Source organism: Salvelinus fontinalis, chromosome 18 (assembly GCF_029448725.1).
Source record: "Salvelinus fontinalis isolate EN_2023a chromosome 18, ASM2944872v1, whole genome shotgun sequence".
Taxonomy (NCBI): Eukaryota; Metazoa; Chordata; class Actinopteri; order Salmoniformes; family Salmonidae; genus Salvelinus; species Salvelinus fontinalis.
The window spans coordinates 61,177,572-61,192,483 of record NC_074682.1 but is presented as its reverse complement, the minus strand read 5'-3'; the positions used below and the strand labels follow the sequence as shown (position 1 = coordinate 61,192,483).

The following is a 14,912-nucleotide window of genomic DNA, read 5'->3' as shown; positions in this document are numbered from 1 at the left end:
ATTTGTCAAACAGCAGTCATCAAATCAAATCAAATGTATTTATATAGTCCTTCTTATATCAGCTGATATCTCAAAGTGCTGCCCAAACTGAGACCCTGAAGCTTGCCACATCCAGCTCAGAGGAGGTCCCGGTGAGTAAGAGGATCTCAGGGTCCCCCCCCCCCCCCCCATATCAGCTTGGTTCTGGGTCTTGTCCCATCCATCTCCCCCCCATATCAGCTTGGTTCTGGGTCTTGTCCCATCCATCCCCCCCCCATATCAGCTTGGTTCTGGGTCTTGTCCCATCCACCCCCCCCCCATATCAGCTTGGTTCTGGGTCTTGTCCCATCCACCCCCCCCCATATCAGCTTGGTTCTGGGTCTTGTCCCATCCATCTCCCCCCCATATCAGCTTGGTTCTGGGTCTTGTCCCATCCATCCCCCCCCCATATCAGCTTGGTTCTGGGTCTTGTCCCATCCACCCCCCCCCCCATATCAGCTTGGTTCTGGGTCTTGTCCCATCCACCCCCCCCCATATCAGCTTGGTTCTGGGTCTTGTCCCATCCATCTCCCCCCCATATCAGCTTGGTTCTGGGTCTTGTCCCATCCATCCCCCCCCCATATCAGCTTGGTTCTGGGTCTTGTCCCATCCACCCCCCCCCCATATCAGCTTGGTTCTGGGTCTTGTCCCATCCACCCCCCCCCCATATCAGCTTGGTTCTGGGTCTTGTCCCATCCTAAAACCCCAAACAGCAAGCAATGCAGGTGTAGAAGGGCTATTTAAACATTAATCATCATGTCATCAGAATCAGACCCTTGATATTTATTGGAAAGGAGCATCAAGTTCATCGCTGTGTGTACTTTCACCCTCCCCATAATTTATTTCATCTGTAGCCCAATAAATGCTTTCCCCACGTCGTGGTTCGGAGGACCCACACACCATATCATCACGACTCCTAACTTTACGTCGTGGTTCGGAGGACCCACACACCATATCATCACGACTCCTAACTTTACTTCGTTATTATACCAATATTTGAGCATAAAAAAAAAAAGGTATTTCTAGCATATTTAATTTGACACAAAAACATCCCACCATGTCTTAACGGGGAAAAAAATGATCACTTTACTCGCATAAAAAAAACTGTGTATGTAAAACGTGTGTTATTTGAAGAGATTCTGGTCTGGATCTGCTTGTAGATAGATGACCTCTTCCACAGGCGAGGTTGAACCTGATGACCAACAGCTGTTTCTACAAGTAAACACCATCACAGTACCAAACTCCAGCCCCGTATTCATCTCTACATCGCCCATCTCTACCGCCGACCTTGACCCAGTGTCTGTCCTCTGTAGCAGGCTGACCAGAGCAGGCATCAGCTGGAACTCAAACACCCGGATTCCTCCACAGTGACAACAGCCGGGTTTAATCCAAGGCGGGTCCGAGGAGGGGTCAGACAAGAAGAGAGGAGACCCGTGCCAGCTGTACCGTAACACCTGCTCCGGACACACAGAGATCCTCTTCATGAAGCGAGAGAACACTGCGTCTCCATGTCTGGGGTTGTCCTTCTCGTACCTCTCCTCCCCTCCTCCCCCCTCAGAGCTCCCGATCTTCCCGACTCCCTCTCTCTGCTCGTACTCCCTCAGCAGAGTCTCAGCGTGCTCCAGGTCTGACTGACCACCCAGGTCAGTCTCATCCACCACACTGATGTAGAAAGGTCTGTAGGTAGGGATGTTACCCGGGACCTCCCCTTCCTCCTCCAACACCTTTTCTCCTCCTTCCAAACGGAGACCCTGAAGCTTGCCACTCACATCCAGCTCAGAGGAGGTCCCGGTGAGTAAGATGATCTCAGAGTCCTCTCCCCCAATATGAGCTTGGTTCTGGGTCTTGTCCCATCCATCTCCCCCCTCCTGCTTGTCCTCTTCCTCACCCCAGTCATCAGTCCCATCACACCAGTATGTGGTTGTCATGGGAACCTCTTTAACTGCGGCGTGGCCTGGAGGTTGGACAACAGGGTTGGTTCTGACCTCTGATTCCAGACACTGAGAACGCAGAACCCTCCAGCTCTCTGGTTGTCCGCTGCACTGTGGCCCGGGGCAGGCGAACACATTCAGGGTGCGGTGATAAGGAGACGCCGCTAGGGGGCAGTACACCTGCACCACATGGGCCATGACCGCGCTGCATAGACCACAGCGTGGATGTTGCCATGATATCACTGGAAGCTTGTCCGGTTGGTCGCCAATTTTGTTCGTCAAGTAAGACATCGGATATCGCTTTGAATCGATTGCCCCATCACACAGTCCGATGAGAACTGCCTCGTCAACTCCAGCCATACTATTCTACTATTGTTTAGTTGTTAGAAGTGGACTTGATGCACTTCGCCATGTTGAAACTCGTCAACGAGCGCCGTTACGTAATGACGCACAGATATGAGTCATAACGCAAGTGACGTGTCAGCGCATGCGCTGGAACGAAGCGGCATTGTAAACAAGGTATTTTGCAGGATGTGAAGCGATAGTTTCATTTACTTTGATATTCTTGTTGTACATCAGCGTACGTTTGGTGCCGCCGTTGCTTTTGGGATAGCTAGTTAATTAAAGTTAATTCATTATTTGAACAGAAAGTATTTGATTTTAGTTCCCTAAACTCGGTCGGTTCAAGTTATTTTGCAAACATAAGGTGTTTGTTCACCGTTTGCATGATACTTTTCCCGACCTACGATTTGTGTTTGTACGTTAAAGTGATTGTTTTGTTGTAGCTAGTTACTGTACCTTGCTAGTTAATAACTAAGTTTAGCTATCTCGCATTGTAGGTTCCATTGGTAAGTTAGCTGGCTTAGATAACCAATGTATGGCGTTGTGGATGGTTTAACTAGCTATAGAAGTCGATAATTAAAACATTATTGATAGCAACTAATGCTGACCATGTTTTGATCCATTGTAGCCGAGTTGTAATCGTCCCATTGAAACCTGAGCCGAGATGTTTGGTCCCAAACCGACACTTCAGGACCGCCAGCACCGTTACCGGCTGATGTTCAGCCAGCTGTTGAATGACGGTTACACCAACATGGCTAACAACCTGATCCCAGAGCTCAAGACGCAGAAGTATTCCCATAATTCATTTTATTTTTTTATGTAACGTCTATTTAGATAATAGAGACATGATCCTATATAAATGTAAGGTTTGACATTATTGTTATAGTCAAATATTATATCTGTTTGGGCTTCTTGCCGTCTACAAATGATTTGTAATTCTTTTCTGCCCCCGATCCTCTGCTCAACAAAAACATCGGTTTGTGGCTGATTCTAGTTGATGATCCTGTCTCTGCAGTGTCACTGCTTTGGGTCCATATCAGGACCTCAGCTACATGTCTCTGTGTTGGGTCCATATCAGGAGACCAGCTACATGTCTCTGTGTTGGGTCCATATCAGGATACCAGCTACATGTCTCTGTGTTGGGTCCATATCAGGACCTCAGCTACATGTCTCTGTGTTGGGTCCATATCAGGATACCAGCTACATGTCTCTGTGTTGGGTCCATATCAGGACCTCAGCTACATGTCTCTGTGTTGGGTCCATATCAGGATACCAGCTACATGTCTCTGTGTTGGGTTGAACTATATTGCGTCATCATTTCATCCATAAATCTTGCCTTGCAAATGGCGACAGTGCAGAATGCTAGCAACCTGTCCACGGTGTTTTAATTATCTGTATTGTGCACAGGGATTCCCAGGCGTGGAGAACGATGATGGTGTGGCGCAGTATACCGTCAGGCGATCTGACACAGTGGCATCGGGGCGTTGGCATCGACCCGGAGTTTTACCGCTGACGTCCAAAGCATGTCCCCTGAGGCGTCTGAGTACGAGACTCTGTAACATCCCGTAAAGGTCCCCTGTCGTGTCGCCACATACAGCCCGAGACGACGGGCAGCCAATCGCTACGGGCTCGTCAGACGCCTCTATCAAATTCTCTGGACACAGAACGTATGTTGGCCAAGAGTGCCGTGCCCACAGAGGTGAGACGCAGAGGAGGCTAAGTCCCAATTCTTCACTCTTCTACCTAAATTGTACACTTGACACTCTCATGGATTAAGAAGTATTAGTATAGTATAATATAGTTTTCCACCATTTGTTAAATCCATGACTGGAAGTGGAGAGAATCGGCATGCTATTCCCTACCTAGTGCGCTACGTTTGCCCCGCAGCCCAGTGAGCAGAACGCTGTGCTGCGGACGTCGTAATATTGTCCCCGTGTGTTCTAGGTGATGATGAATGAGACGGCCCAGCAGAACACGGAGAACCACCCACAGAGACAGTTAGGGTCTTCAAACACATACAGGTCTGTAGAGACAGTTAGGGTCTGTAGAGACAGTTAGGGTCTGTAGAGACAGTTAGGGTCATCAAACACATACAGGTCTGTAGGGACAGTTAGGGTCTGTAGAGACAGTTAGGGTCTGTAGAGACAGTTAGGGTCTGTAGGGACAGTTAGGGTCTGTAGAGACAGTTAGGGTCTGTAGGGACAGTTAGGGTCTGTAGAGACAGTTAGGGTCTGTAGGGACAGTTAGGGTCTGTAGAGACAGTTAGGGTCTGTAGGGACAGTTAGGGTCTGTAGAGACAGTTAGGGTCTGTAGAGACAGTTAGGGTCTGTAGAGACAGTTAGGGTCTGTAGAGACAGTTAGGGTCTTCAACACATACAGGTCTGTAGAGACAGTTAGGGTCTTCAACACATACAGGTCTGTAGAGACAGTTAGGGTCTTCAAACACATACAGGTCTGTAGAGACAGTTAGGGTCTATAGGGACAGTTAGGGTCTATAGGGACAGTTAGGGTCTGTAGAGACAGTTAGGGTCTGTAGAGACAGTTAGGGTCTGTAGAGACAGTTAGGGTCTATAGGGACAGTTAGGGTCTGTAGAGACAGTTAGGGTCTGTAGGGACAGTTAGGGTCTGTAGAGACAGTTAGGGTCTGTAGAGACAGTTAGGGTCATCAAACACATACAGGTCTGTAGGGACAGTTAGGGTCTGTAGAGACAGTTAGGGTCTGTAGAGACAGTTAGGGTCTGTAGGGACAGTTAGGGTCTGTAGAGACAGTTAGGGTCTGTAGGGACAGTTAGGGTCTGTAGAGACAGTTAGGGTCTGTAGGGACAGTTAGGGTCTGTAGAGACAGTTAGGGTCTGTAGGGACAGTTAGGGTCTGTAGAGACAGTTAGGGTCTGTAGAGACAGTTAGGGTCTGTAGAGACAGTTAGGGTCTTCAAACACATACAGGTCTGTAGGGACAGTTAGGGTCTGTAGGGACAGTTAGGGTCTGTAGGGACAGTTAGGGTCTGTAGAGACAGTTAGGGTCTGTAGAGACAGTTAGGGTCTGTAGAGACAGTTAGGGTCTGTAGAGACAGTTAGGGTCTTCAACACATACAGGTCTGTAGAGACAGTTAGGGTCTTCAACACATACAGGTCTGTAGAGACAGTTAGGGTCTTCAAACACATACAGGTCTGTAGAGACAGTTAGGGTCTATAGGGACAGTTAGGGTCTATAGGGACAGTTAGGGTCTGTAGAGACAGTTAGGGTCTGTAGAGACAGTTAGGGTCTGTAGAGACAGTTAGGGTCTATAGGGACAGTTAGGGTCTGTAGAGACAGTTAGGGTCTGTAGGGACAGTTAGGGTCTGTAGGGACAGTTAGGGTCTGTAGAGACAGTTAGGGTCTGTAGAGACAGTTAGGGTCTGTAGAGACAGTTAGGGTCTGTAGAGACAGTTAGGGTCTGTAGGGACAGTTAGGGTCTTCAAACACATACAGGTCTGTAGGGACAGTTAGGGTCTGTAGAGACAGTTAGGGTCTGTAGAGACAGTTAGGGTCTGTAGAGACAGTTAGGGTCTGTAGAGACAGTTAGGGTCTGTAGAGACAGTTAGGGTCTTCAAACACATACAGGTCTGTAGAGACAGTTAGGGTCTGTAGAGACAGTTAGGGTCTGTAGAGACAGTTAGGGTCTGTAGAGACAGTTAGGGTCTTTAGGGACAGTTAGGGTCTGTAGAGACAGTTAGGGTCTTCAAACACATACAGGTCTGTAGGGACAGTTAGGGTCTTCAACACATACAGGTCTGTAGAGACAGTTAGGGTCTGTAGAGACAGTTAGGGTCTGTAGAGACAGTTAGGGTCTGTAGAGACAGTTAGGGTCTGTAGAGACAGTTAGGGTCTGTAGGGACAGTTAGGGTCTGTAGAGACAGTTAGGGTCTTCAAACACATACAGGTCTGTAGAGACAGTTAGGGTCTTCAACACATACAGGTCTGTAGAGACAGTTAGGGTCTGTAGAGACAGTTAGGGTCTATATATCGACAGTTAGGGTCTGTAGAGACAGTTAGGGTCTGTAGAGACAGTTAGGGTCTTAAACACATACAGGTCTGTAGAGACAGTTAGGGTCTGTAGAGACAGTTAGGGTCTATATATCGACAGTTAGGGTCTTCAACACATACAGGTCTGTAGAGACAGTTAGGGTCTTCAAACACATACAGGTCTGTAGAGACAGTTAGGGTCTATGAGGACAGTTAGGGTCTGTAGAGACAGTTAGGGTCTGTAGAGACAGTTAGGGTCTGTAGAGACAGTTAGGGTCTATAGGGACAGTTAGGGTCTGTAGAGACAGTTAGGGTCTGTAGGGACAGTTAGGGTCTATAGGGACAGTTAGGGTCTGTAGAGACAGTTAGGGTCTGTAGAGACAGTTAGGGTCTGTAGAGACAGTTAGGGTCTGTAGGGACAGTTAGGGTCTTCAAACACATACAGGTCTGTAGGGACAGTTAGGGTCTGTAGAGACAGTTAGGGTCTATAGGGACAGTTAGGGTCTGTAGAGACAGTTAGGGTCTGTAGAGACAGTTAGGGTCTTCAAACACATACAGGTCTGTAGAGACAGTTAGGGTCTGTAGAGACAGTTAGGGTCTGTACAGAACAGTTATGGTCTGTAGAGACAGTTAGGGCCTGTAGAGACAGTTAGGGTCTGTAGAGACAGTTAGGGTCTTCAAACACATACAGGTCTGTAGAGACAGTTAGGGTCTATAGGGGCAGTTAGGGTCTGTAGAGACAGTTAGGGTCTGTAGAGACAGTTAGGGTCTGTAGAGACAGTTAGGGTCTTCAAACACATTCAGGTCTTTAGGGACAGTTAGGGTCTGTAGAGACAGTTAGGGTCTTCAAACACATTCAGGTCTGTAGAGACAGTTAGGGTCTGTAGGGACAGTTAGGGTCTATAGGGACAGTTAGGGTCTGTAGAGACAGTTAGGGTCTGTAGAGACAGTTAGGGTCTGTAGAGACAGTTAGGTTCTGTAGAGACAGTTAGGGTCTGTAGAGACAGTTAGGGTCTTCAACACATACAGGTCTGTAGAGACAGTTAGGGTCTGTAGAGACAGTTAGGGTCTGTAGAGACAGTTAGGGTCTATATATCGACAGTTAGGGTCTGTAGAGACAGTTAGGGTCTATAGGGACAGTTAGGGTCTATAGGGACAGTTAGGGTCTGTAGAGACAGTTAGGGTCTGTAGAGACAGTTAGGGTCTATAGGGACAGTTAGGGTCTGTAGAGACAGTTAGGGTCTATAGGGACAGTTATTGTCTTCAAACACATACAGGTCTGTAGGGACAGTTAGGGTCTATAGGGACAGTTAGGGTCTTCAAACACATACAGGTCTGTAGAGACAGTTAGGGTCTTCAACACATACAGGTCTGTAGAGACAGTTAGGGTCTGTAGAGACAGTTAGGGTCTATAGAGACAGTTAGGGTCTGTAGAGACAGTTAGGGTCTATAGGGACAGTTAGGGTCTATAGGGACAGTTAGGGTCTATAGGGACAGTTAGGGTCTGTAGAGACAGTTAGGGTCTGTAGAGACAGTTAGGGTCTGTAGAGACAGTTAGGGTCTGTAGAGACAGTTAGGGTCTGTAGAGACAGTTAGGGTCTATAGGGACAGTTAGGGTCTATAGGGACAGTTAGGATCTATAGGGACAGTTAGGGTCTGTAGAGACAGTTAGGGTCTGTAGAGACAGTTAGGGTCTGTAGAGACAGTTAGGGTCTGTAGAGACAGTTAGGGTCTGTAGGGACAGTTAGGGTCTGTAGAGACAGTTAGGGTCTGTAGAGACAGTTAGGGTCTGTAGGGACAGTTAGGGTCTGTAGAGACAGTTAGGGTCTGTAGAGACAGTTAGGGTCTGTAGGGACAGTTAGGGTCTGTAGGGACAGTTAGGGTCTGTAGAGACAGTTAGGGTCTGTAGAGACAGTTAGGGTCTGTAGAGACAGTTAGGGTCTGTAGAGACAGTTAGGGTCTGTAGAGACAGTTAGGGTCTGTAGAGACAGTTAGGGTCTGTAGAGACAGTTAGGGTCTGTAGAGACAGTTAGGGTCTGTAGGGACAGTTAGGGTCTGTAGAGACAGTTAGGGTCTGTAGAGACAGTTAGGGTCTGTAGAGACAGTTAGGGTCTGTAGGGACAGTTAGGGTCTGTAGAGACAGTTAGGGTCTGTAGGGACAGTTAGGGTCTGTAGAGACAGTTAGGGTCTGTAGAGACAGTTAGGGTCTGTAGAGACAGTTAGGGTCTGTAGAGACAGTTAGGGTCTGTAGGGACAGTTAGGGTCTGTAGAGACAGTTAGGGTCTGTAGAGACAGTTAGGGTCTGTAGAGACAGTTAGGGTCTTCAAACACATACAGGTCTGTAGAGACAGAGTTAGACATTGGTTTGTTAAGGCTATACGTTCTTCCTAACCCACCAGAATGTCCTGAAGTAGGGCCTCTCACACTCTGATTATCCAGCACCTTTATTGGTTAGAAAGGTTAGACCACAGATCTGTGTCACGTCACTAACCGTGACGTGCGTTTCCTCCTCACAGGAAGCAGAGATACTGCGTCCATGTCCTTCCACCCGTCAGATGACTTCCTGTTGGTGGGGACGCAGCGCCCCATCCTCCGCCTCGATGTGTGTGTCTGTGTGTGTCTGTTGATGTGTGTGTGTGTGTGTGTCTGTTGATGTGTCTCTGTCTTGGTGTGTGTGTCTTTCTCTCTTAGTGTGTGTGTGTCTTTCTCTCTTAGTGTGTGTGTGTCTTTCTCTCTTAGTGTGTGTGTGTGTGTGTCTTTCTCTCTTAGTGTGTGTGTGTGTCTTTCTCTCTTAGTGTGTGTGTGTGTCTTTCTCTCTTGGCGTGTGTGTGTCTCTCTCCTGGTGTGTGTGTGTGTGTGTGTGTGTGTGTGTGTGTGTGTGTGTGTGTGTGTGTGTGTGTGTGTGTGTGTGTGTGTGTGTGTGTGTGTGTGTGTGTGTGTGTGTGTGTAAACAGAGATCTGTTTATTATGGGATGTTGTCCTGTCTACAGAGACCTGTTTATTATGGGATGTTGTCCTGTCTACAGAGACCTGTTTATTATGGGATGTTGTCCTGTCTACAGAGACCTGTTTATTATGGGATGTTGTCCTGTCTACAGAGACCTGGTATCCCAGAGACCTGTTTATTATGGGATGTTGTCCCGTCTACAGAGACCTGTTTATTATGGGATGTTGTCCTGTCTACAGAGACCTGTTTATTATGGGATGTTGTCCTGTCTACAGAGACCTGGTATCCCAGAGACCTGTTTATTATGGGATGTTGTCCTGTCTACAGAGACCTGTTTATTATGGGATGTTGTCCTGTCTACAGAGACCTGTTTATTATGGGATGTTGTCCTGTCTACAGAGACCTGGTATCCCAGAGACCTGTTTATTATGGGATGTTGTCCTGTCTACAGAGACCTGTTTATTATGGGATGTTGTCCCGTCAATAGAGACCTGGTATCCCAGATATTTTGCTGATTTTAAATTAACAATGTTATTGGGAATCTAATAATGAATCATAATAGTTCTAGTTATTTTGAAGACAAAGTGATCGACATTCATATTTTTTTATTTCATCTTTTGATAAAAACAACTTTGTAGTTGAGTCAGTGTTGTAACTTCTTTTCCACTTTTTGATTTAGTTTTTTTTATCTTTCTGTCTGTCACAGATTTTTATATGAAAACCTTAAAAGTGAAGTTGCCCCTTGTTTTTTGCTAATCATATACACATCCTAATAATAATAATAATACCTGTTTTTTGTGAGGCACACTGACCTGGTCTGTTTCTGTTCTTTTAGTTCAATCAGACATTTGGACGATGAAACAGACTGACACCCAGGGGTAGAGAAACACTCGTATGACGATTCACCGGGAGTTTAATTCCGCTGCTCTTATCGATCGCTGCGTACACTGAGTCTACTCTCAGAAAAGCTTCAAGTCGCCGGGGACATGGGGACTCTACAAGGTGTCGAAAGCGTTCCACAGGGATGTTGGCCCTTGTTGACTCCAATGCTTCCCCACAGTTGTGTCAAGTTGGCTGGATGTGGTGGACTATTCTTGATACACACGGGGAAACTGTTGTGCGTGGGGAAAACCCCAGCAGAGTTACAGTCCTTAACGCCTGGCACCTACCTCCATACCCTGTTCAAAGGTACTTAAATATTTCACAAATTCGCCCTCTTTCACCTGGTCAGTATTGTCCAGGAAAGAGCAGGTGTTCTTAATGTTTTGTCAGGTCAGTGTTCAGTCTAATCTGCCATCCTAGAAGTCGTTTGTGTGACTTCAAATTGAGGAGGTGTTGGAACGCATATTCATCAGCGATTGGATCGTCTTAACAAAAGAGTAACCAATCATCATGTAGATCATCCCATCGGTTTCTTGGGACCAATGAGAACGGTCAGAATGAGTTTCAATTCTAGAAATCGTTGGCGCTCGAAGAAACGTCAGTTGGCTGAAGCCAGGTGGATGGCTCGCCGTCCCTTTGGGCTATGGGTGTTAGGTGGAGAAACGGAGAGAGCTAACAGACCTCGCTGATGCAGGAGACCACAGCTTTTCTCGGTGATCGGCTGTTGCTGTGGTCAGTGGTTTAGGCTGAACAGAAAGGGACTTCACGTTATACTGATGTTTACTGGTAGCCAGTGGTGTTGACACATTTACACAGGAAACCCACAGCGTAATTCTGTTCTGACTCGAGCCACGATATAACCTGACATCATCAGTGACAATTTTCTCATGTAATTCTTGGTGGGAAACATGGCAGGAAAGCCACTAACGCTACTCAATACATTAATTGCACTATAACGGTGACACGCGATGCCCACAAAACCGTTAAGGCCTACGTAAAGCTGTCCCAACACCTGACCACAAATCATGCTTCATTGACAGCATGGCCAATGTTGAATCTTTATCAGTTAAACTAGGAAAAGAGACCCTTAAATCTTAGCAGGCTATTGATTACTAGGTGAGACAACCACATATCACAGTCATAGTCAGTACATTCATCTACAGATAGCTAGGTGGGACAACCACATATCACAGTCATAGTCAGTACATTCATCTACAGATAGCTAGGTGGGACAACCACATATCTCAGTCATAGTCAGTACATTCATCTACAGATAGCTAGGTGAGACAACCACATATCACAGTCATAGTCAGTACATTCATCTACAGATAGCTAGGTGAGACAACCACATATCACAGTCATAGTCAGTACATTCATCTACAGATAGCTAGGTGGGACAACCACATATCACAGTCAGTACATTCATCTACAGATAGCTAGGTGAGACAACCACATATCACAGTCAGTACATTCATCTACAGATAGCTAGGTGAGACAACCACATATCACAGTCAGTACATTCATCTACAGATAGCTGGGTGAGACAACCACATATCTCAGTCATAGTCAGTACATTCATCTACAGATAGCTAGGTGGGACAACCACATATCACAGTCATAGTCAGTACATTCATCTTCAGATAGCTAGGTGAGACAACCACATATCACAGTCATAGTCAGTACATTCATCTACAGATAGCTAGGTGGGACAACCACATATCACAGTCATAGTCAGTACATTCATCTACAGATAGCTAGGTGGGACAACCACATATCACAGTCATAGTCAGTACATTCATCTTCAGATAGCTAGGTGGGACAACCACATATCACAGTCATAGTCAGTACATTCATCTTCAGATAGCTAGGTGGGACAACCACATATCACAGTCATAGTCAGTACATTCATCTACAGATAGCTAGGTGAGACAACCACATATCACAGTCATAGTCAGTACATTCATCTCCAGATAGCTAGGTGAGACAACCACATATCTCAGTCATAGTCAGTACATTCATCTACAGATAGCTAGGTGAGACACCCACATATCACAGTCATAGTCAGTACATTCATCTACAGATAGCTAGGTGAGACAACCACATATCTCAGTCATAGTCAGTACATTCATCTTCAGATAGCTAGGTGGGACAACCACATATCACAGTCAGTACATTCATCTACAGATAGCTAGGTGGGACAACCACATATCACAGTCAGTACATTCATCTACAGATAGCTAGGTGGGACAACCACATATGACAGTCATAGTCAGTACATTCATCTACAGATAGCTAGGTGAGACAACCACATATCACAGTCATAGTCAGTACATTCATCTACAGATAGCTAGGTGGGACAACCACATATCACAGTCATAGTCAGTACATTCATCTACAGATAGCTAGGTGAGACAACCACATATGACAGTCATAGTCAGTACATTCATCTACAGATAGCTAGGAGGGACAACCACATATCACAGTCACAGTCAGTACATTCATCTCCAGATAGCTAGGTGAGACAACCACATATCACAGTCATAGTCAGTACATTCATCTACAGATAGCTAGGTGGGACAACCACATATCACAGTCAGTACATTCATCTACAGATAGCTAGGTGAGACACCCACATATCACAGTCATAGTCAGTACATTCATCTACAGATAGCTAGGTGAGACAACCACATATCACAGTCATAGTCAGTACATTCATCTACAGATAGCTAGGAGAGACAACCACATATCACAGTCATAGTCAGTACATTCATCTTCAGATAGCTAGGTGAGACAACCACATATCACAGTCATAGTCAGTACATTCATCTTCAGATAGCTAGGTGAGACAACCACATATCACAGTCAGTACATTCATCTACAGATAGCTAGGTGAGACAACCACATATCACAGTCATAGTCAGTACATTCATCTTCAGATAGCTAGGTGAGACAACCACATATCACAGTCAGTACATTCATCTACAGATAGCTAGGTGAGACAACCACATATCACAGTCATAGTCAGTACATTCATCTACAGATAGCTAGGTGAGACAACCACATATCACAGTCACAGTCAGTACATTCATCTACAGATAGCTAGGTGAGACAACCACATATCACAGTCATAGTCAGTACATTCATCTACAGATAGCTAGGTGGGACAACCACATATCTCAGTCACAGTCAGTACATTCATCTCCAGATAGCTAGGTGGGACAACCACATATCACAGTCAGTACATTCATCTACAGATAGCTAGGTGGGACAACCACATATCACAGTCATAGTCAGTACATTCATCTTCAGATAGCTAGGTGGGACAACCACATATCACAGTCATAGTCAGTACATTCATCTTCAGATAGCTAGGTGGGACAACCACATATCACAGTCAGTACATTCATCTACAGATAGCTAGGTGGGACAACCACATATCACAGTCAGTACATTCATCTACAGATAGCTAGGTGAGACAACCACATATCACAGTCATAGTCAGTACATTCATCTACAGATAGCTAGGTGAGACAACCACATATCACAGTCATAGTCAGTACATTCATCTTCAGATAGCTAGGTGAGACAACCACATATCACAGTCATAGTCAGTACATTCATCTACAGATAGCTAGGTGAGACAACCACATATCACAGTCACAGTCAGTACATTCATCTACAGATAGCTAGGTGAGACAACCACATATCACAGTCACAGTCAGTACATTCATCTACAGATAGCTAGGTGAGACAACCACATATCACAGTCATAGTCAGTACATTCATCTACAGATAGCTAGGTGGGACAACCACATATCACAGTCATAGTCAGTACATTCATCTACAGATAGCTAGGTGAGACAACCACATATGACAGTCATAGTCAGTACATTCATCTACAGATAGCTAGGTGAGACAACCACATATCACAGTCATAGTCAGTACATTCATCTTCAGATAGTGTAAGAAATTGAAATAGAGACTGGAAACTAGCAATAACTACACTTCAACATAAGCCATATATTATACAAAAACACACATACTCCTCATTTCTCTTGGACATATGCTGGACTTAAGACACCAACTATAGACACACATAATTCCCCTCCCCCATAATAACCACAGACACACCCAACCCAAGGTTGGACCTCAGGACAAAGAACTCTCAGGAACCAATGGAACGTGGACACCAGGCCTGATCAGGACTACCCAAGACCCAGATCGACCAATCGGAAGGCCGGACTCGCAGATCTACCTACTTTGCTTGTTGTCTATATAGTACTGTACAATTCTGGAAACTGGCCTCTTTTCCGGACGATTCACTAGGAGTCAGACTGAAAGAGCCTTGCTGCAAGATTTTACTAAGATATCTTTACATGTAATTAAACGGCCTTATTATAAAATTATCCACCTCGTCCTATTGTCTCCTCTTGTTCTCCTGTCAACAGTAAACGTTTTACTAACAATAGCTAGGTGGGACAACCACATATCACAGTCAGTACATTCATCTACAGATAGCTAGGTGAGACAACCACATATCATAGTCATAGTCAGTACATTCATCTACAGATAGCTAGGTGGGACAACCACATATCACAGTCATAGTCAGTACATTCATCTTCAGATAGCTAGGTGAGACAACCACATATCACAGTCATAGTCAGTACATTCATCTTCAGATAGCTAGGTGAGACACCCACATATCACAGTCATAGTCAGTACATTCATCTACAGATAGCTAGGTGGGACAACCACATATCACAGTCAGTACATTCATCTACAGATAGC

The 14,912-nt window shown here is 45.6% G+C and overlaps 1 protein-coding gene and 1 long non-coding RNA gene across 4 annotated transcripts; one reads left to right on the top strand and one right to left on the bottom strand.

Moving 5' to 3' along the window:
* Window positions 1-595: 595 nt before the first annotated feature.
* On the bottom strand, window positions 596-2,405 carry pdcd2l (programmed cell death 2-like). The gene has a single exon (XM_055869998.1). It carries the CDS (start codon window positions 2,307-2,309, stop codon window positions 1,143-1,145), a length of 1,167 nt encoding a protein of 388 aa, XP_055725973.1. The 5' UTR covers window positions 2,310-2,405; the 3' UTR covers window positions 596-1,142.
* Window positions 2,406-2,466: 61 nt separating this feature from the next.
* Window positions 2,467-14,530, top strand: LOC129815841 (uncharacterized). Of its 3 annotated transcripts, XR_008753493.1 has the most exons (4): window positions 2,467-2,529; window positions 2,920-3,990; window positions 4,236-4,312; window positions 8,812-14,530. It is a non-coding gene; the product is annotated as an uncharacterized LOC129815841 (long non-coding RNA). The 3 variants fall into 3 exon arrangements; XR_008753492.1 differs by lacking the exon at window positions 2,467-2,529 and having other exon boundaries at window positions 2,536-3,990; XR_008753494.1 differs by lacking the exons at window positions 2,467-2,529; window positions 2,920-3,990; window positions 4,236-4,312 and adding an exon at window positions 4,321-8,632.
* The last annotated feature ends 382 nt before the right edge of the window (window positions 14,531-14,912 follow it).